The sequence below is a fragment of the Babesia bigemina genome, assembly GCF_000981445.1.
Source record: "Babesia bigemina genome assembly Bbig001, chromosome : II".
Taxonomy (NCBI): Eukaryota; Apicomplexa; class Aconoidasida; order Piroplasmida; family Babesiidae; genus Babesia; species Babesia bigemina.
Window position 1 is genome coordinate 840,513 of NC_027217.1, and position 21,939 is coordinate 862,451.

The 21,939-nt window shown below is 49.0% G+C and overlaps 9 protein-coding genes across 9 annotated transcripts; 1 reads left to right on the forward strand and 8 right to left on the reverse strand.

Moving 5' to 3' along the window:
- Positions 1-70: 70 nt before the first annotated feature.
- On the reverse strand, positions 71-1,399 carry BBBOND_0203680 (hypothetical protein, conserved; the record flags this gene model as incomplete). Its single annotated transcript, XM_012911942.1, has 1 exon — positions 71-1,399. One exon carries the CDS (start codon positions 1,397-1,399, stop codon positions 71-73), a length of 1,329 nt encoding a protein of 442 aa, XP_012767396.1.
- A 130-nt stretch (positions 1,400-1,529) lies between these two features.
- On the reverse strand, positions 1,530-4,190 carry BBBOND_0203690 (hypothetical protein, conserved; the record flags this gene model as incomplete). The annotated part of the gene is made up of 1 exon (XM_012911943.1): positions 1,530-4,190. The coding sequence occupies one exon, from the start codon at positions 4,188-4,190 to the stop codon at positions 1,530-1,532; it is 2,661 nt and encodes an 886-aa protein (XP_012767397.1).
- A 241-nt stretch (positions 4,191-4,431) lies between these two features.
- On the forward strand, positions 4,432-7,205 carry BBBOND_0203700 (hypothetical protein, conserved; the record flags this gene model as incomplete). Its single annotated transcript, XM_012911944.1, has 8 exons — positions 4,432-4,488; positions 4,529-4,619; positions 4,660-4,809; positions 4,845-4,918; positions 4,954-5,078; positions 5,114-5,259; positions 5,297-5,552; positions 5,591-7,205. The coding sequence occupies 8 exons, from the start codon at positions 4,432-4,434 to the stop codon at positions 7,203-7,205; spliced, it is 2,514 nt and encodes an 837-aa protein (XP_012767398.1).
- An 860-nt stretch (positions 7,206-8,065) lies between these two features.
- BBBOND_0203710 (hypothetical protein) lies at positions 8,066-9,415 on the reverse strand (the record flags this gene model as incomplete). Its single annotated transcript, XM_012911945.1, has 1 exon — positions 8,066-9,415. One exon carries the CDS (start codon positions 9,413-9,415, stop codon positions 8,066-8,068), a length of 1,350 nt encoding a protein of 449 aa, XP_012767399.1.
- Positions 9,416-12,202: 2,787 nt separating this feature from the next.
- Positions 12,203-12,561, reverse strand: BBBOND_0203720 (hypothetical protein; the record flags this gene model as incomplete). Its single annotated transcript, XM_012911946.1, has 2 exons — positions 12,203-12,321; positions 12,489-12,561. 2 exons carry the CDS (start codon positions 12,559-12,561, stop codon positions 12,203-12,205), a joined length of 192 nt encoding a protein of 63 aa, XP_012767400.1.
- Positions 12,562-13,193: 632 nt separating this feature from the next.
- BBBOND_0203730 (hypothetical protein) lies at positions 13,194-13,697 on the reverse strand (the record flags this gene model as incomplete). The annotated part of the gene is made up of 1 exon (XM_012911947.1): positions 13,194-13,697. One exon carries the CDS (start codon positions 13,695-13,697, stop codon positions 13,194-13,196), a length of 504 nt encoding a protein of 167 aa, XP_012767401.1.
- A 4,247-nt stretch (positions 13,698-17,944) lies between these two features.
- Positions 17,945-19,136, reverse strand: BBBOND_0203740 (Rad51 protein, putative; the record flags this gene model as incomplete). The annotated part of the gene is made up of 3 exons (XM_012911948.1): positions 17,945-18,553; positions 18,669-18,961; positions 18,998-19,136. The coding sequence occupies 3 exons, from the start codon at positions 19,134-19,136 to the stop codon at positions 17,945-17,947; spliced, it is 1,041 nt and encodes a 346-aa protein (XP_012767402.1).
- A 120-nt stretch (positions 19,137-19,256) lies between these two features.
- BBBOND_0203750 (hypothetical protein) lies at positions 19,257-19,836 on the reverse strand (the record flags this gene model as incomplete). Its single annotated transcript, XM_012911949.1, has 4 exons — positions 19,257-19,356; positions 19,392-19,496; positions 19,533-19,631; positions 19,670-19,836. The coding sequence occupies 4 exons, from the start codon at positions 19,834-19,836 to the stop codon at positions 19,257-19,259; spliced, it is 471 nt and encodes a 156-aa protein (XP_012767403.1).
- Positions 19,837-19,868: 32 nt separating this feature from the next.
- BBBOND_0203760 (pescadillo N-terminus family protein, putative) lies at positions 19,869-21,843 on the reverse strand (the record flags this gene model as incomplete). The annotated part of the gene is made up of 8 exons (XM_012911950.1): positions 19,869-19,946; positions 19,985-20,056; positions 20,094-20,161; positions 20,207-20,285; positions 20,323-20,450; positions 20,491-20,824; positions 21,066-21,262; positions 21,393-21,843. 8 exons carry the CDS (start codon positions 21,841-21,843, stop codon positions 19,869-19,871), a joined length of 1,407 nt encoding a protein of 468 aa, XP_012767404.1.
- Between the last annotated feature and the right edge of the window lie 96 nt (positions 21,844-21,939).

The window sequence follows — 21,939 nt, forward strand, 5'->3', positions numbered from 1 at the left end:
TAGTGAAAGGCGCTGCCAGCGGAGCCGACTCGCGCACGCTAACCGCAAGACATGTGTGTATAGCGAAACATTAGATAAGTGCGCCGTCCATGTTGACCTTCGTGGCCTTGCTTGGAGTCTTACGGCGAGCTTCTATGACCCGGAACATCTGGGTGAGCTTGGAGTTGATGCGCTCCTGGTTGACAATGATGCTGCCCATCTGGTTCTTGTGTTGCGAGAACTTCTGCAACTGCTTGCGATCTTTGTCGTCGCCCTCGATCGACAAAACAGACGACTTCATGGGCATGGAGTAGTCCTGCTGCATCTCCGCATAGTTCGACGCGAGGCCGAGCATCGGCCGGACCCACTTCTGCACGATGGCCCTGATGAGCACCCTGTTCGAGTCGCACTCATCCGGGTGCTTCCACAGCGCCACCACATTCCTCCCCAAGTCGTTGTCCCTTAGGTCAGTCGACTGGAAGGGCAGCTGCAATGCGATTTGCAGGACCTTGGTCCTGACGCTGAGGGTGGGCAGGGATCCGTCCGGCAGGGGCGCGATCCAGCTGGCCAGCGCTACCGCGCCACCCTCTGCGATGCACCAGTTTCGCCATGCGGGTTTGCTGAACTCCGAAATGTCATTGAGCATCTTGAGCTTGTTGAGACCCGTCTTGCCTTGCTGCACCGCCTCAACGTCGGCGGTGGCGGCCGCAATCATCTTGTCTATCAGCTGCCGACAGTAATGCTGGCACTCCTCGGTGGTGATCTGCACGTTCTTCTTCTTGCGCTCTTTCACGCGCTTCAGCACCTCGTCGAAATACAGCTTGCCCGCGCTGGGCGCCTTCTTCTTCGGGATCTTGCGCTCCTCCACCTCGTCGTCATCGTAGTAGTCCGCATCCAGGTGGTTCTTGCTGAAATCGCCAGCAGATGGCACGAAATCGCCATCCTGATCCTCAGATTTCTTTGACGTGCTCTTTTTACGCTGGGTCTTTTTCTTCTTGGGGATTTTTATGCTGTCGTCCACCTGCTGTTCCGCCTCCTGGCTCACATTAGCGGACGCTTCACGCGAGGATGAACCGTGTTTCCTGAGACGCCTGTGTTTAGGGGTGGGCCGTTCTTCGCTTTCGGGCGTGTCAGGCTCTGGCGCCGGCTCCGGTACCGAGGACGTTTGAGACGGGGTCACGTCGACTGGCTCCTCGACCACCTCTTCCTGGTCGGCGGCAGGCGTCGTCTCATTGTTCGACTGTGAAAGATCGTTGCTAGACGGTGGCAGTTCATTGTTAGTTGGTGATGACTCGTCATCCGAACGATCGAATTGAGCCTCCTCCTCATCGTCCCCCAAATCGACCAGTTCGGGTGAGCGCGGTCGCTCCGACGGAGTTCGGTCGCCCGGGTCTTGCAACGGTTCAGAATCGTCGGCCATTTTTACGCTATTATTTGTTGCATCTGCAGTTCCGCAAAAGCATGGCGGGTCTCTGCCTCGGCGCGGGGCTGCCGACGTTTTCAGTGGTGAGGGTGGTGGACAGGAGCTCGTGGGCAACTACTGTGCTACACTAATTATTTCCGTCTGTCAATTTTAACAGATCTATGTACTGCACACCCAGGATTCCCAGCGCCTTTCGGCGCTGGACGTCGAAGATGTGCTCCGCAAACCTGTCTCCCCCGCCTACGCCGCTGAGGGTGTGCACGAACAGCAATGCGATATGCGAATCCTCGTCGCCGAAAAGGCCAACATGACACATGTAGGGGCCGAAGTTGAAGTTACGCCTGACCCTTTTGACCTCGAAGAGGGGGCGGTCAACGTTGCCTGCAAGCTCCCTGAACGACGTCCTGCTGTTCAGCGGCTTTGCCTCCCCAACCTCTTCCAGGTACCTACACAGCGAATCGCTCTGCTTTGATCCCTGTAGCCAAGCAGCGACGTCCCACAGTTCCACATGATGCCTTTGCTGACAACACAGTTCGGCCAGCGCAACCTCGGGTAGCAGCTGCAGCAGAAGTCGCGGCGTGTCTTGCATGAAAAAAAGCTTGGCATGGGCGACGCCGCTGTTTACCGGAACGATTGGTATCTGTGACGAGGCGTTCAGGTATTCCAGAACCTCGCTGACCACTGGGTCGGTGCTGTCTTTGGGGTGGAAAAGCCGCCCACACGCCCCGGCGTAGAACGACTGCTTCAGTACCTTCATAATAGGCTCATCCGACGCATTTTTAAGCATCGAGGCGATAAAGTTGTCGCGTATCAGGCACATGAACATAACGTAACGCACGGCAAGCGCATCTTTCTCGACGTCGGCAGCGGTAGCTCCGAGTGCCTTACTCCTCAACCACGCAAAAATCGGGTCGGCATCACACCCGCCAGTCGACTCCGTCATTGCCAGACGTAGTGCCGTCATAGTCGGTATATCGTTACCCGACTTAGCTGCACTAGACGGCGAGGCCTCGCACTCTCGCTCGAAGATGTCTAGGATTCCTAGCGCCGCCATATGGAACTTCACGGGTTCCCAGTATTCCTCCGCCCTGGCGTTGCCGTCGGACATGTCCCTGAGATGTGAAGCCAGGATTAGAATGGCATTTAGCATCCTTCTGTCTGCGATCACTTCCCGTTGAGCGCTCACGTTAACAATAAAAAGCAAAAAGTCCTTCATGGCCGGTGTGACGTTGTCCGTACCAACGCCGCATCTGAAGCTGTCAATTTGCCTCATCATAGGCTCATATCCGAGCTTTGTGAGCCTGTAAAGGGCGCCGTAATGCCACAGCTTCAGATTATCTAATGGAGCTTGTCCATCCTTGCCGAAGAGCGGCTTCACAAAATCGCCGTAATCGTCCGTCTTAACCATGTTGTTCCACGTGTTTTGCAAACTGGTTAACTGCTGGCCCGTAAGGTCGCAGGTCGACGAATCCATGTAAAGTTTGATGTATTGCAGGTTGCCCACCAAGGAGAAAGGTCCTAGCAGATGCAGGTTGGCGTTCAGGTCGGCGAGGCACTTGCTGATGAAACAATGGTCCAAGCCGCGTAAGAATGTCATGAAGGTGAACAGCAACTTCGCGGTCAGGCTGGGCACGTAAGCAGCCTCGGTCTTGTACAGTGTCTCCTTGAAGTCAAAGAGTGCCCCGACGAGCTGGTCCACTACGGCCGAAGGAAGGCTAGGCGCAACCAGAGCGAAGTTGTAAAACACATGAGCTGCTTGCACATGCGTGAAATTGTGCATAGAGCTCGATAGCCTTCGCGCAATGTGCTCCGTGATGCCCATCTCCGAACAGAGCGGCATCGCTGCGGAAACCGCCAGCATCGTTTTGGGGCTCAGATGGCTGACCGCATGGGGCTGCTCAGTGAGCACCCTTAGCACAGTGAGGACCGCACGGTGCTGTCTACCTGTGTGTGACATCCTAACGATGTTAGCGTTCAGGATCCGGTGGACGGTGTCATCCATCAACGACGTCGCGTCGAAATCCGGCTTCGACAGCGCGGTGGCAACTACGTTGTTCATGTAATCAAATGCGCTCATCTCGAACTCCCTCAGGTGCGTGAGACTCCACAGAACGTGCGAAGCCTTGTCGACGTTCCACCCCTCGGCGGCCAGTATGGCCAGGTTAAGCTTCTGCCTCACCTCGGCGATATCCCTGCACCGCCACTTGCTCAGTGCGGCGCATATCTTGGCCGCGTGCTGCGCGTTCGGGAATTCGTCGTTGAGGAAGCAGCTCCGCAGCGCCGTTTTCGCCAAACGGTGCCAATGGTGCTGTCTAGAGTGGTGCCATCCCGCAAGTGACCGCTGCAGCACGATGATGCGATTATCGACACTGTAGGATAGTAGTCGATCGGCCATGCGCTCGCAGAGCCATTCGCTCTGGGTCTTCTCGAACTGGCCTTCTGACGGTTGATCTGATGCAAGCAGTTTGCCCTTCTTCGCCAGGGCGGTGGCGGCGAAGATGACTGCATTCGTCTCTCTGAGAAACAAGTAAAACAACGATTTCTCGTCATTTTCTAGCACTATTCCACGTTCCTTAGACGGAGGTTGAGCCGTGGAAATCGACGAAGGCGCCACTTCAGAGCTTTCATGCTGTGTCTTTTTAGCCCTGGATTGTAAGATGGCGTCGATGGCCTCAAAATCGAAAGGCGGCGGCTCGTACGCTCCAGCGGCAAGTTCTGCGTTGGCTGGGATGACGTTGCGGGCATGGGTGCTCAGTGCCCGCCATCGTAGGAGCCGACGGCAGAACATGCCGCGGCTTTAGCTAAGGTGATGTGCAGCCGTCTTTACACCATGGTAGTGCGAGCGGTACCACGACGGGGCATCAAAATCGGCGCAACACACGCATATCGATCGTATGTATAAGATTCCAGCGAGATCGAAGCCAGCAAGCGTCGCGTGGTATGGTTTTGTGACTGCGGGACTTGCGCTTCCCCACCCATTGCCGGCTGCTCGTCAGTAGACTTGTTCTTTCGCACACATATGGCGGGAGATGGAGGTACATTTTAAAACTAGGATGGATGACTCCGGCGTGAAGCCATACATGCGGGTACGTTTAAGCCTATATCGATGTGTACACTGTTGCGTAGGCCGAGTCCAGCGATACCGGAAAAGAGACGGCGACATCTCAGGCAAGTGACACTGTTGAGGAGGAGAAAGTGAGACCTGTTACCCCGATCGGTAGGTTGCGCCTCTGCGAGCTTTCCTCATCCGCGCTCAGAGTACGATGAGTCGGATGATCCACTGTTGAATACCAACTGGTGCCGTCCCTTGGAATGGTTAGCGCACGAGTTCCTTCACGACAGTACGGCACTATGGATCTTCGCCGTGCACGTATCCGTGTTCTTCATCGCCATCTGCTTCGGTCCATGTAAGTTCCTCCCCTTTCGCGTTAATGACCGTCAGTGACCCTGCCGCTGCGTGCGAAGTTCTCCAGCAGTATGGAATCTTTTCTGTCGGAGAGCATGGTTGTGGATTCGGTAATGGACTGGTTGCGCCTCTCAACGTTTTGCAGGTCGAGGCCGTGGACATGCTCAACGACAACTTATCGCATTTCCAGACCATCCGCAATGGTCTCTGTTTCCTCTTAACAACGCTGGCTGCGTTCGCCTGCACGTTGGTTGGAGTCATGAGTGTGAGGTGAGCTGATAGGGTGTGGTTGCTGCATGCCGTAGGTACGTCGCCATCAAGCTGCTCGTACAACCGCTGTTCTACATTTCGCGCCTTGCGGTTGTGGTGACTTACGCCGTTGATCCAGCCGCGGCGTATTGTGTCTGGACTATCGTAAACTACACCCTGTTCCGCAAGTACACCGTTCCAGGTATGTGCGATGTGCGTAGCAACTGACGAATGCGCAGTGTATGACGGAACCTCCTTGCTGTATTACCGCTTCGAGATTTTCGGCGAAAGTTTCTCGAAACTGCATGAGATTGACCTGCGTTGCTACGCCTGGGCGAATTCGGCATTCCAGCTGCTAATTCTAATATCGATGAGGAAGCTTGTGCTCAGCTCGTTGCTGTTCCTCTTCGAGGTGAGCTTTTTGCCAAACTACAGCGCCGAGTTGCGGGGTTTCCTAGAGGATCAGGCGATGCTGCGAAGGTTCAACGTTGCATGGTGGGTTAAAGGGTCGATTGTTTGCAAATAATGACTAGGTTGAATTACGTGAACGCTGCGCGCGATTCGGATGACCCCATAGTTATCGAACGCCTGGAGCGTGCTCGCAGAGCCATCGATAAGCTGCCGATGCCTGAAACGCCGATCATCCATAATCACCAAGTGTATTATGATGCGAAACACTTCACGATCTTCCGCCCGCCAATACACTGCTGGAAGTTCCGAAAGCACAACTGTGCCGACATGCAGCACAAGGTGAACGAGCTGCCGCAGTTCTACAAGAAACGCTGGATCAAACAGTGTTTGACCAACGTGCTGACGAACTGGAGCGCTTTGCACTACGTGGTTCACAATCCCTCGGAACTGCTGTTCATGGATTACTACGTTCCACTGGTGTCCAAGAAAACAGTGGAGGAGTACTCGCAGCTACTGTTTGATCACATATACGAGACCATGGCAGCGCTTGACCACCCTGATGTCGTGCGGGCATTGTCAGGCCAGCAAAGGCGTTTCCTCGTTGTGAAGCCAGCAGCGTACGAAAGCGGCGCCAGCACGTCAACTTTGGACATGCCCATCGACCGTTCCGTTTCAAGGCGTACGCAGCGGTTCGCGGCCGATCCACTAATCGCTAAAGCCCATACGCGCCACCATTCGATAAGGATGGCCTCCAATGGAGATGATTCTGACGTTGCCTCCGCTGACGAAAGCAGTACCGATTATCATCGCCACAACTCGAAGTTGCGACGATCCGATACGGACAACGACGACCGTCGTTTCATCACGCCCAAGATGTTTTCGCAGCTAAATCCGTCGGTGGTAGAGGCGTTTTTCGTGGCGTACGATATAGGAAACTGTGGGTATGTCAGCTCGGAGGTCTTCACGAGGAACGTATTGTATATGTGCTCGCTACGTAAAAGGCTTATGAGCGCGCTCAAGAATCAGCGGAGCATATTGGGGCTGGTGAGCCGTCTTCTAAGCACTGCGTTGTGGTTCTTGATTTTCGTCGTGTTCTTGATGACCTTCCGGGTGAACAAGAATATCGTGCTTCCTTCGGTTATCGGTTTCTTCTCCGCCATGATTGTAGCCCTGAGCTACATGTACACCAGTTTCATTACCGCCATTATATTCGTGGTGCTGTCCAACCCGTACAATGTCGGCGACCGTATCCGCATCGACAACGGCGAGGCAATGTACGTGAAGTCCATCACCACCTACAATACGGAGTTCCGCTGCGTTCATGAAAAGGTTATCGCTTACCAGAATTCGGTGCTGAGCACCATGAACATCATCAACGAGACGCGTGCGCGCCATGCGTCAACCGAAATTGTGTTGAAGGTGGGAGCCTCCACCACGCCAGCAGCCCTGAAGCAGCTGGTTGAGAACGTCAAGAGCTTTGTAAACGGACATCCACGCGAGTTCGTCCGTGACGGCTGTTTCGTGTACGGGTCTGAGGTCCAAGTTGGACACTATTATATGGTTAAAGTTCTCGTGACCTATCTGGACAACTGGGCTTGCCCCAAATATATTTTCAAGCTGCAGAACAAGGTGATTATGCAGCTAGTGCAGCAGTGCAACGTGCTAGGAATCACGTACAAGAGGCCTGTAGCTCCAGTGCAGTTCAGCGGAACGCTGAGTTATGCCTGTAGATCGTGAACGCTAAATCTTGCGGAATCGGTGAACACTCAACCGTGACTGTAAGAGGGTATGCCTGTGTGATAAACTCGAATAACAGAACTTTTTAATTTGTAACATAGGGTGTCCATGTATATGGCGATGACCGTGAAGCTAGTGTGTTCGACCTTACGTTTCCGGTTATGTACAACCATTTCGCTAATAGGTCGCAAACTCTGCCAATAATGGCAGATCACTTATTCAATTTAACCGGGTGACAGCTGTGGAATGGTGTTCCTTACATTGTATACTGCTATGTGAACATTTCGTGTTGCACTGTAGGGATTCTTGAATGCTAATAGGCTGTAGATGCATTTGCATATGTGTAAAATATGGAGACATGCCGTCATTTTGCATAAGCTAATAGAGCCATTGCATCTGAACATGCAAACATCGAAGTTGTGGAATGTGTGCTTATGTGGGAGGGGGTTAAACCATATAGTGTTATAGCTGTAAGTATATTTTGGTCAAACAGATACAGTTGTGCCAAGTGGCGTGGCTACCAGAGACTATTGGCACTACGTCACTTATTTACACTCTAATTGGTCAGTTACGGTGCTCAAAATTAGTATAACTGCTATCTGAAAGTCAGGAGCGTGGGCCGTGCACTCTAAGCTGCTACTACGCACACAATATCCGCATGTTATGCGAAGATGAATAGATTCAACACAGTAACAACCAGGCGGCAAATTGCGCTATAAAAGACATAATGTAGAAGTTCGGGATTATGTTCACCATTATTCTACTACAGCAATAATGTATATTAAAAGTTAATATATTTTTGTGACCATCACCGGATTTTTAAATTACAAATAACCGGTGAGTAGTCGTAAGACTACCATTCACTGCTCAGCGGATTCCTGCTGTTTCTTCTGTTTTTTCTGACGGGCCTTCTTGGAAACCTTCTTAGCAGCTTTCTTGGCGGCTTTCACAGACCTCGCCACTTTAGCAGCCTTCGCAACCTTCACAGGCTGTTCAACCTCATCGACTTCAGGCTTCACGGGCTCGGCGGATGGTTCAGCTTCGGGGATCATGGACTGTTCACCCTCACCGTCAACGGATGGTTCAGCTTCAGGGATCATGGACTGTTCACCCTCACCGTCAACGGATGGTTCAGCTTCGGGGATCATGGACTGTTCACCCTCACCGTCAACGGATGGTTCAGCTTCGGGGATCATGGACTGTTCACCCTCACCGTCAACGGATGGTTCAGCTTCGGGGATCATGGACTGTTCACCCTCACCGTCAACGGATGGTTCAGCTTCGGGGATCATGGACTGTTCACCCTCACCGTCAACGGATGGTTCGGCTTCGGGGATCATGGACTGTTCACCCTCACCGTCAACGGATGGTTCAGCTTCGGGGATCATGGACTGTTCACCCTCACCGTCAACGGATGGTTCAGCGTCAACATCCGTTGTGCTAGATCCATAGAAAGCCCAGAAGCCAGAGAGATCGTATAATGTATCCAACATTCTAAAATTAACATTTCCCACCGCCTTTAAAACATATTTCCTGCTCATGTCATCTTGACATCCAGCGCCTTTAAAACCTAAGGCCTCCAAAATAGTTGGGATTCGACTCTTGCCACATATGAAAGGCGCACTTCTCAGTACTTCATCCTCGCTTGTCTTCAACAAAGAACGTATACCCGTGTATAACATAGGCGCAATACCGACTAGGACCGCTGCACAATATTCCGGCTTTTTTGAGCATGATGCCTCCCACGTCGCTTCTGAACTGTATGAAGACTCGTACTGGTCAGGTACCTTGATCTTGTCCAGGAAACGTTCACAACCATCCACAGCTTTACTTAATTGTCCCGCAATGGTATTAGCAGTAAGACCCCTAGTTTTTACGACATTCTTATAATCGCTTTCCTTGACAGCGTTAAACAACCTTGAAAACCAACTGGGATTTGTATTCACAGGCTTAATGAATCTCTGCAGCATCACTTTGAAGGGCCACACGTTTTTGACCCCCTCTTGCTCCATGAACGTTTTAGTGACACGCTTGACTTTCTCGAGCGCTGGCACATGCGTGTGTCCGACGGGTTTTTCTGCTAAAAAATCGTAAAGGGCGGCGCCCATTGCAACCAAGTTCTTTTCAGCATCATCTCCCTTCAAGGCCACCAACCAGTCAATGCCCTCCTTGACGTTGTGAGGAGCCTCAGTCAACGAGTTGTACACCATTTTGTAAAAGATTCGTTTAATGAGACAACTTCTATGAACTTGTGTCTTGTGCGTTTACCTGCAAAACAGGATATAAAACATACCTCGTATTTAAGCACCTGTGTCTACGGCGTGCAGCACAACGCAAGTGTCGCTACTTTCTCTTACAATTATGCTCTATCGCAATCCAATAACCTGCATACACAATAAACAGGGAAATATCATAAGTGAAAAGATGTTTATGATGCCACATTCCTACCGTGTCTACCCAATTAACGTGACATGCAGCGCGCAGAACGCGAGTCACCGTCTATATACATTTTACATAGGAATTGCGCATAACGTACCTAGATATAGTAGAACATTATGTAACAATGCATACGTGTATCCTTAAAATGTTACCATGGATTGCCGATCTTATGTGGCAGCGCCTATGGAGCCTCGCAGTACCTTCTTGTTATCAACACAGCAATAGCACGACGAGTAATGCAGTCACTACTTGCGCCGTTTACCGTGGTAGTCACAGTTTCATGCTTCATGTGACTGCCGCAACTTTAATTCCGACGACTTGTGGCTCATAACAGCTGCACTTTAAACATGTTAATGCACCATCCCCGTAACACAGCTGTTCTTCCAGCTGTTACCACATCCTGCCGAAGAACGTGGCACAACTATGTGTTTGGGGCCATTGTATGTAACCGGGTAATGTTGTGCTTGACTACCACGACGGTTCCCCAGATTTGCTTCTAGTTTGGTATGTAGAATAACCAGGCGCTTTACCAACAGTTTTTTTATATTTACACCTTCATATCCTGGGGTCCCATGCCAAACAGAATAAGCGAATCATGGATTTCATGGTTGCCCTAAACCTCTGGATTCCTGAACCACAGTTGCCCACGTTTTTATACAGCGTTTGCCCATGCATACATAAAATGAGCTGTGTTCCAACGAGAAGTTATACTGATAGTTCAGTCAAACACGTACCTGCCGCTTTTACATGGCACGCTAACTGTCCAACAAGTGCCTGCGTGGACAACGGTGCAGGATTAAGATGCCGACCGTTCACACGTCGCCCCTATAGCAGCACATAATCATTCAACCTTTGTACATTTAGCAGGCAAATTACTGTCTAACCAAGCAAGGCGCTTCTATGCCGCAGGTTTTGGGTGATCACCTGCATTGACCTACGAGGCATATGAGCAAAAACTCTTTTATTACACTACCTTCATGTTGCCAGTTAGATGGGTGAAGTCAGCCGTTGCTTGAAGGAAGTGCATAGCATGGGTTGGTGGCACACAGGTGTTACTATACCGTTCATCAAAATAGTACCACATTGTTCCCTTAACCAGGGTCGGTCAAATACGGTACGTATTTTACCACCTTGATGTAGATACTACCGGTGTACTGGAGTTCATAGTTACGATACTTCGGCCTTGGAATCATCTGATTCTTGAGGCGTAGCGTGATCTGTGCTATCGGCAGCGTCTTCACTACCATCTGCTCCGTGAGGAGTGTTACCGTACAATTTATCCTTTGTAATATTATTCAAATCTGATATGTTACATGATTAAACATGTTACAATAATCCGTTCATTAAAGCGAAGCTCTTCATGAGCAACTCATGCTACCGCTTTGACATCTCCTTACGCCTTCGCCTATGCTCTTCACAATCCCCGCCCACATATTTAAGTACAGTCTTTACACGATCATTTTCACCCGCTCCGGTAGGCAGATGCCCCTCCACATTTCGCTCATCCGCTCCAGCAGACGCCGTTATCTTGTGCGCGACGGATTCGAATGAAGTAGCGTGAAGTATATTGCCATCTACGTTGAGTGAACAAAGCACTCTTCAAATGGAAAGGTACCTACGGACTGGCGTACAAAAATGCCCTCGCAAGCGCCGAATTTGGCCGGCCTTAAACGAAGGCGATATTTACGGCTAACACATGCACCAACTTGTGAGTGTTCCAGCATTATCTGAATCAAAATAAACCCAACTGTATTTGAAGCAAGGAGCATGTATACACTCCACCCAGACTGGCATGGTGCGCACTCGCGTTGCCACTCTTTCGGGGTAACGAATAAGTGGGTAGCTATGTTTGCGGGGCGCCCCTCAAAGCATCTGCTAGGGTGCAGTCTGGGGTTACGACCTCGAGGCTTATCACGATGCTGACAATACATGCGCCACAGCTGTGGTATTCAATTATACAATCCTGTCGGTAAATCTTATGGTAAACGTATACGCCGATTCAGTTTATCTAACGTCCCAAAGACTTGGCGAATGACCCAACACCTCGGCCACGCTGCCAACCGGGTCTCAGTACGTTGTCATTGTACGACACTGCTGGCTATTACAATCGAGCCAAGCAACGAGAGATAAATGTATGAAACTATATTACACTGTAAGTTGCCGTTGATGTGTGTTAAACTTCTCCACAACAAGTCGCTGTAGCGAAGCACAGCAAATGGAGTGACAGCCAATGTTGTATCCATTGCGCACGAATGCATCGTGTCTGCTGGTATCACGTTGTTATGGTGTACGTCTACAAGACCAACATCTAAGAAAAAGGACAAATCAAAAGTCGACTGTACTTTTTCAATTACAACATTGATAACCAGAATTCCATCCGCTATGTATTCTGTCTAACCACTTGCACAGCACTGCTGACAGTGGCATCCAGCACGTGCATGGATCCACAAATTATCGCCATCACTATACCAAATAATCCCAGAAGAAAATGAAGCACTCCCGTGATGTCGGATGTTAGGCTGAACAATGTGCCCGTAACTGGCCTTGCGATATATATATCAGACCAAGTTAGTTGTACTTGTAATAAGCCTGCAATAGTACGTCCCGGTGTTGTTAGTGCACGTGGATTCATATATCAATTGCCATGAGAGCATTACACCACTCATGGGCATCTCATCTGCAGCATAAGCGAAACCAGCCCAAGAGTCCATCCGATTGGCCCGCGTGTATAAAGAGTGCTGTGTTTACTACAACCACAGTTTCGTGATGAGAACACGTTTGCATATACGAGCGTAGGATTGGCTTCGCTTTAGATCTAGAGAGGAATGTCCATGTGTGCCCTACCGCTGTCGTAGACGATAACGCTGAAGGTGTATTCGTGTATCGGCACGTTTACCTTTACATCCGATAACTCCATTTTTACCAGCAATTATAATCTTCATATATAATATGCAGTTTTGCCGACCACGTCGATGCCCTTGCGTGAGTTTGCATCTTCCGTGGCCTGGGTCATGCCCACAGTGTGTATAAGTTCTCGGTAAATACCTTGAGATCCTCATTATTGAGTGGATGGTTTGAGGTAAAGGTTGACTTCCGTAGCAATTTCCAGCTCCGCAAGGGTGTACAGGCGGCCCACCTCCCTGGCTCAACGTGATAATGTATACTACCATTCCCATGCAGAATTTGCATTTGTTTCCGCTCATGTGATTCACGAGTAGAAATACAGACGGTACACGACTTTTGTGTACCTAAGGTATCATCAATCACTATCCACCTGCTAACTCCCATTCGGCGCGTTGCATTTTAGCAGCTTCGCAATCGTGTATTGCGTCAGCAGCCAGTGCAACGACTAGCACGCATATATGCGTATCCCTAGATTTTGGTAAATTTGCTGTGATACAAAACTAGCGCCGGCTTCGTTTATAATCGAGGTTCCAGCGGTATTTTCATTGCCTTCCTCCTCATCTTGACGGTACTAACTTTGCCCAATCACCAGCGTAGTACACAGTTACTAGATTGGCACTCCCATATCGATGCTCCCGATATCACTCAGCGCAGCTTACATTTCGCAAACTTGGCAGGTAAGTATCGGTGGCCTCTAAATTTAGAGAGAAGACCATAATCGTCATATTCATTGTAAGTATTCAAAAAGGCATAGAGTAATGTCTTTAATTTCCAGAAGCAGTACATGATCATTTCCAGAGTAATTGTGGTACCTTTCAAAAAAGCTGATGAGCACCTAGCCCCCCATCCGTAGACGTAAGCCGCTAAGAGTAATGCACTTATGAAACCCAAGAGAACTATCAAAGGAACTACATATGTAATCCAAATGTACCACATAATCGTCCTAACCACGGCTTCCATTACCTGCTCAACACTTGGTTTCTTTATCGCAGCTTTCACATTATCTTCGGTGACTGTCTCCCTCACTACTTGTTCTAGCATAACCTCTAAAAAGGAAAACACGCCACTCGTGAAAAGTGACCGCGCCTCATATATCGCCGAGGTAAAGAACCTACTGATGGCGTTACACTGAGCGTCACAAGTACTCATCTTGCCCATTTATCTTGCTTTCCGAGTTGCGATTAGTTGAGTGGAGATGAGCCCGGGAAGTTTAGATTCGTTCTTCAGGCTTGCAAGCAGATATACATGTCTTATCAGTTGTACTATATATTATTTCAACGAGGAATGTCCCAAAACATGATAACTAGAAGCGGCAGGGGATGCAAGAAAGGTCATGGTCGAAAGACGTTTCACGGGAACCCAGGTACGGAAATACAGCGATAACGGTTATCATCATCATCCCCCATGACTTGAATAATTATGATAATGCTTATTAAGACGTAAACTAAAGGGTTATATCAGGAATCCGTATTACGCGGTCAGCGCCTGAGGCAGAGCTACGCGACGTCGGAATCCTCAAGTCGCAGACAACAATGCATGCGACGCTAAAAAGCAGACAGTCTCATACAGGTTGTTAAAATCAAGTTGTAAATGTCAATAAATCATAATCATCTCGACGCCTGGATACGGCGACATACACCGTCCCATACGAATAAAAATCTCACGGTATAATCAATGGTTACTGGAAGTCCACGAAACCGCTTCCTCCTTCCATATACATATTTAATTCGCAGTATTGTGTGATATAGACGTTGGAATCCGTGTGTGTTACGGTCACCGGTGCCTACAGCTGTGGCCATGGGCTGCATCTGCGTCCAACCAGTTACGCACATCGATACACATGATGCCATTCAACAGACAAAAAGAATGTGATACAAATTGTTTACTCGCGGAACGGGCTATATATGACGTTGCAAAGATATAACCTTCTGCAATACTGCCCAGCCGAAGTAATTGTGTCTCGTGCACATCCGGATGATAGCTATGCTTATTGACCAGCCATACGATGAGCAGATTCAGCGGCAACAACAACATCAAAAGCATGATAAGGACGACTGCTGGTTGAGTCACTGGTTGCCGAAAGATCTGCCCACAGCTTAATCGATTACTGCATATTGAGCATCAACATGGGCCTCACTCACTTCTAGAAGGTCGACTTGAATGATTTACTATCAGAAAACGAAATGAATTCCGATTGATGCATCACCTACGTCAAGTCACAATCACCTTGAAGGTGCTTTGTTTCCTGTTGGACGTCGCATTCTAAATTATAATTTAGGTTCGATCTTCCATATTTCGTATACACATGTAATGACATTTAAACGATATCACAATGCTAGGGGGAAGCTAACTGCATTCTGTGAGCCTGTACAGAATTACTGCAGCTATGCGTTCATTATAGAGCCGGAGGCTTTGAATCCTCACTAGTTGCATTCTGTGTTGCACTTAACCCATTTTGTTCGCTACGATTACTGCCCTATGAAATGACATACGTGATGTAGCGAAGTACGGCACCACAGATGTAGGAAAGAGAATCCACTCAGTGCTTGACAGGCAAATAGGAGTAACGAAGGAGCAGATAGACGCCTACAAGATCGGGAGTGAAGTGCGTGGTAAGTGCGGATGGATCGCGTACGACACAACAGCCAATATTCAAAAGACTAAGGAAGGAAATCCATCCGACAACAATGTCGCATATATGGGAAGAACACTTTCACCATGTTGGAAATAGAAATAGCTAATCAAATAAATTTGATGGAGACGGAGACGATCACGAGTCTCTATCCAAGTGTATCACGCAGACGGAATGGATGCCATGACGGATGAAGCCAGTAACCTTCGGCAAAAGCTCAAGGAAAAGATGTTTGCAGGCGCATGGTTATAGCATTCGCAATTTTACTGAACGGCATAGGAATGATAAAAAAAAAATTGCGACTTTGGGAGTGCCAGCTTGTGCTACATATATCGACTTATTTGACACTGAATTATTTAAAGTATTCGGATACAACGTATTTTTATCATATAGGAGAGTTATGAGTATTGCTCCACTGAATAATCCCACCTCGTTTTAATGTTTCTCGATGTCCATGTATCCACCCTTCCGCTGCCATCCCTGTGGTGCTAAGTTTTGGGTGCCGAATCTGGCAAATAATCAATGCAAGTAGAACATTGAGTTTAAAACACCGTTAATGTAATGATAAGCTGTATTCAGATGATGAACATCTGAGTTGTGCGTTGATTTGTTTCGGGATTAGTTGCCAGCAACACATACAAAAGAGGTATAAATTAGCTAGATGAGCACCATATGAGGTCCTCGAACCAACAATATGAATAATTAATAGAAGCACAACTATGATGGCATAATAAACATTTAAGACTTTAATACGTGAAGCTTCATTGCCTAACTCCAAACAGACTAATGTATGTCAGGCTGTCAACGTGAGAAGTGATAACTACTAATCACTTGTAAGCTGCAATTTTAAAGATAGCTCAATATTATGTATAATTGTACTGTTTGTATGTGATAATTGAGCAATGTAATGTGTGTTACGGGGTGTACATTGATGCTGCGGCCTTTGAGAGTAATGTTGAAAAAACCAACGCGAACCATCCATCCCTGGTCAACTCGTTTTGCGAGACTCGAGGTTTGTCGATCTGTTTATTCGCGCCTTTTGAAACAGGATGAATCACTTGGGTCGTAAGACAAAATATTCACTTCTGTAATCCTCGAAAATTCCACCTAGAACTCTTAAATGGTAGCAGCTGAAAACAATGTCGAAGCGTTGGATTTTTGATGACAATAATATCGTTGTTGATATTTAAAAACTTGCCACTGATTCTGAACATAAACCCACAACATCGCATTTTATATCCTCCTCATGAGATAAGTATCAGAGCACACCATTAGGTATTAATAATCCGGCGATACAATTAGTACGTGAATATAGGTAATCCTAGTTGCAATATGTGACAAATTCTAATCATCTATTTTTTCTATTGCGCAGAGGGCATCCTTCATCTATCGCTTATGTTATAGAAGGTCGGGACACGGAATTCTAGGTCCTGCAATTTCATAAGTGATATGAAGAGTTTACATTATTAATAAAGCAATGGATATCTGTTGTATACACTGGATATATACGGTGTTCAATGCACTTATGCTTACCCAGAGTGCCATGAGTGTTCTACATAGGTACCTGGAAGCTAATTTACATTTAATACAATTTTACCGACCAAACGCTTAGTCGAGACACGTCGCTATATATATGGCGTATGGGACAACTAACGTAATTTACCCCCAACTGCTACAGCACTCCGGGGCCGTCCTTAGTCTATACGCAGGGTAATGCAAGCGAGCTGGGAGAAGATGAGTGACAAAAACTGTGGGACTAGTTCGAACATTTGTAGTGGAGAATGTCAGTGTTTCTATAGGTGTTATGAGCACTGCTTACGTTACAAAAACATCTAGAGACGTGCAAACCCAATGTAGTGGTTGAAAATGGGAACGTCTCTTAGTTCTCGCTTTTCAAAAACGTCAGGCCTAACATTCATCGTATTAGTCATAATATTCTACGTGATTGCAAATGCGAAACGGTAATTAGAAACCTATGACTGCATCCTTATTCCACGAGATATTCACGACCCATACAAGGGGTATACACCAGGAGGCGCACATAAGTTTCATTTATCCCACCACTAGTCGTCTATCGCAACAACTATCTCGTCTCAATGTAATAGTGTCCATTGAAGCCTTAGACGTTCTCCCAGGAGTCATGTTCCAAAGGCTGGCATTAGATACCGGCTCTGGAGTCATGACTTCATCAACCAACAACTTACACGTCATATTATACTCTCAACGCTACAGATATGACGTAATGCCATCGTTTTTACAGGACGAATCTAATTAATGCGTCGAGTATGCATTAGCCTGAGCACTGGTCGTGCCATGTAGTATTCATATGGACAATCAGGAACAGAGATTCCAGCTGAAAACTGTATTGTATCTTCTATTTTCGTTGTATTTTTAACCACGTGCTTGTTTCAGTACCCTACTAAATCTAACAACTCCACTAAAATGTTGCTGATCACTCCAGGGTCATCACAATTCAACCTACTTTTTCATGGTGTACGGAGCGCATATGCAACCAGTGTATTAAGATTATGCCATTCCCTGCCGATTGAAAATCGCACTCCACGATCATTAAGGTTCATTTATAATCGTTAAATAAATGTTTGTACGTTACATGTGTCGCAACGAATGCGGCAGGGCAAAAAGGCGTCGGAAATGTCGGCATTGCCAACTGGAGACATCAAAATGAGAATCCGCACCCGCGTCTCGCTGCATTTGTGAAAAATGCGATGGGCCAATTTACGGCCACTATGATATGTAAGGCGCGTCATAATGACTTGTCAGTGTAATCGTCGATGCCGCCCTCAGTGATGCCGAAGACCGCCTCACCTTCCGGAAGGCTTGGAGAATCGTAAATTTTACAGATACGGCTGTCTCCCCTTGACTTCCGAAGGAACAACCTGGTCTGGCTGGCGTGCGCAATGATGTTCCCACCGACCGGCATCTTGTCATTCCCACCGTAGAACGAGGCCATGTTGTCGACTTTTGAGAGCACCTGATTCGAGATGACCACGGCCACCCCAAAGGTGTCTGCAATCCTCTGCAAGGCCCTGAGGAACCTGCATAGATGCATCTGCCTATTGGCCAGCTCGCCTCTGCCCGAGTAGTCTGAGCGATAGAGAGCCGTCGCACTGTCCACAATGAGCAACGCAAATCGCGTCTGCGCCATGATGTTGGCAGCTTCTATAAGCAGCTCCAGTTGGTGATCAGTGTTGTACGCTTTTGCGTACGCGATGTTTTCGAGGCAGTTGGCTGGCGAGAGCCCGAAGCGCTTAGCTATGGCAACGATCCTCTCAGGTCTGAATGTGCCTTCGGTGTCGATCCACAGACATTTGCCCTCGCCTCCACTCTGCTCCACGGGTAATTGGCAGGTGACCTGAATGGAAGTGAGCACAACAACGTTCATGGAGGGGTCAGCGTCAACAGCCGGTAATGACAACACGCCAACATAAAACGGTTTGAATTATCGAGAAATGTTGCTAACAACCTACCGCCAGTGTGTGACATAACTGCGTCTTCCCCGTTTTGAACTCGCCGAAAATCTCAGTGATGTTGCCGGTCTCGACGCCACCCTGCAGCAACGCATCAAGGGCGGTTGACCCGGTGGTGAACTTGATGAGGTTTTCCCTGGCCTCCAGATAATCTGTTGCCGAACAAAAACCGAGGTGGCAAAGCTCCTTGCATGCCAATTTGATCTTCTCCACCTTCTGCTCGCTGAGGCCCTTGACGTCAAGCAACATCTTCGCCGGCGCGTAGGCCACACACTCAAGCGTCGAGAATCCGGCTGCACGGTGATTTAGCCCTCACATTTGCCACATACCTTCCTTCAAGAGATCGATATCTCGTTGCAGCAGGCCCTTGGTTAGTAGACATTCCAGCCGCTGCGGGTTAGCGGACATGGAGTCCGTAACCGCCACAAGCGTGTTCTCCTGCGGTATAGCTAACTCCTTACACACCATTTTGACTATGAATGTCCTGTGGGTGCGGAGCGGAATTCTCGGTGTGTGGTCAAGTAGCCGCGCGTCACACACCCAACCTAGCGCACTATCGGCTCCACGTAGCAACCCTCGCCACTAAAATCAACGAATGCCCGCCGCTGACATCGTGCATAACGTTTCTGCAATTATAAACGCCTGCGCCCGCTGCTCAGCCACTTTGGCGTTCAGCGCGTCGATGTTCCTGTGCAATGAAAGTTGTTTGCTGATGCCACCTACTTTTGCAGTAGCTTGAGCCGCTCGGAGGCGAATGTGTACGCTTCGTCGTGGTCCATAGCGAGGTAGAATTGGTAACCGATGTGAACGAGTATGCGCCGGTCTTTCCTAAGATTCATTTAATTGCGCGTTTTCCGAACTAACAGGCGTGCTGGGAGGAATATCCCGTTTCCTGCGTCGATGTATGCCCGAGTATTGTCATCCAGACGTTCAAGGAGCTTGATGTTTGCCATGAGTTTTTTGCTGCGTTCCGTCAGGGAACCAAGAGCTCGTGAACCCACGTGTTCAGAAAGTTCTTCACCGCTTTGTCGCGTTCGGCCTTGGCAACAGAGATGCCGTACTCCAGCAGATCTTCGACGGATTCGACGTTGCGTAGCTGCGGCGGGAGCTGCTGGCGGAGCACGCCGAGCACTTCCCTGTCGGCTAGTGTGTCGTCGTTATCAAGCATTGTGTTTCATAGAATTAAGAAATCTAAGAGATTTATTTGGTTTTACGTTTAATTGCTTCCTTCTTCTGTCTGAGCTTCTCGGCAGCCTCAGCCTTCCGTCGTTCGCCGAACTGCGCGGTATGCCACGGGCATCATGTGGTGAACCGACCTCGATTTTGGAGAGAAGGCGTCTTGTCTTCTTAGGCATTAGCGCCTTAGACATTTGTTTCATTTCTTCCGTCTGCGAGGGTCATGTTTGGCTCTGGAATCGCACTCACCATGGTGGTCTCCTTCTTGATGTCCTCTTGGAACCTAATCCGCTGAGTTTTAAGGTCATCTGGATCATCTGAGACGCATGTTAGTGATCCAACAACACACATAAGCTTCGTACCATTGGTGAGGGAACGCTGAGACGCTTCCTTGACGAGTTTATCCAACTCAAGTTGCCTATCTGGCACCGCCAAGTCATCCTGGGATTCATTGATAGTTTGCCTTGCAGCAACGTACCACAAACGGAGACAGATGGTGCGGAAGTGGCACGCCTATTGCGTATTGCTGGACTGGCAACAAGATTCCACAGTTCAGACAGTCGAACACGTATTGCGGCTGCACGTAGTCCTTCGTTGGGTCCACATCTGCGCATCGCCGTAAAAGTCACCAAACGCTCAAACGCACCCGCAACCGGCCTATCAACGATAACGTGCGTTGCGTTCTCCAGCTCCGTTATCGTGCCGCCTGCCGACAATATCACGAGGCAGGTCGGCACCAGGGGCACCTCGGGGGATAAGCTGAATCGCATCCCATTGAACAGCCCCTCCGTGACTGCCGTGCCGCCTGTTGATTCCATGTACACGAATTCATTGCCGATGTGCGCGAATTCAGGCTTCACTTTCGGCGGGTACGACAGCCCTGCCATTGAGTACAGCTTGAAGTTCACCAGTTTGACGAGCTCGATGTAGTACTCCACAAAAGTTGCGATTACATTGAAGTCCACTTCATCAGGCATCTCCTGAACGAATATTACACGCGTGTGCCAACGAAAATGCGTCGCAAATTTGAACGATGAACCCCAAGCACCACGCGCTGAACCCGGCTCAACACGCGAATGCAAAAGAGCTTTAATCACCTTACAGTACCTTAATTTATTGTAGAATACACCAAATACAGGACATGTATATATACATCTGTTTCCCAACACGCGTCCAATATTAAACGCCAACGATTGGGGACAGCGAGGCACCACAACACACCTGTGCGAAGCAGTGGGGGAGAATCCACGTCACGGTCTCCTCCAGTATTTCCGCCTGGAAGTAGAACCCCTTGATTGAGATGAAGGTCTTCTTCAGACAACGCGTTTCGCTGACATATTTCAGAAAGTGCTGCAGGTGCATCTGGCACATGTCCACAACTTTGGGCTCGATGCCCTTCTTTTTGTTGGCCGGAAGCGCTGCATTAACATTAGCGGGGCATCGCAACATCACACAGCATCGACAGAGTTATGTAACTGATAAACATCAGAACCTAAAAAGCGCGTGGTTGACGCCACAGCTTTATACTTTCACCAATAAATGACCTACCCGCCACTGCTGCGATGGTAGAGACCGCATCATCCAGGTCGGCAACTGCGTTCACGAGCGCTGGGCAGCGTTCCTTGACGACGGTTGCGAGCGAGTACCGCGGGCGCTTCCGTTCGACGAGCTTGGCGTCGTACAGTTCGCCTCGGGTGACCAGTTTGCGATGTCGCTTGAGGTGCGCGCTGATGTCACGGAACTTGGCGAGAAGGTCGCCGGATCCCAGGTACCGCACATCGTTCACATGGTAATAGATTTTGTCCTTCTTGAGCTTCCTGCGATTGATGCCCTTGCTCGTGAGCGTGCCTCCTCTAGCGACGTCACGCGGGTACACGCCTTTCAGGATGCAGAGCCGCTGGAAGTCCTTGAGCGACACCTGGAGCTTCTTGAGCGCCTGGCTACGCGTTATGTAATTCCGCGTAGCGCCCTCCTTGTTTGGCGCCTTTTTGAGAGTCATGGCGGGATAATTGGTTGTGAGCGGGTGTAGCGGCGGAAGGCGGCCGCCGGCTCTCCCCTCCCAGCCCACCAAAAACACGAAAAATTCAGTACAATT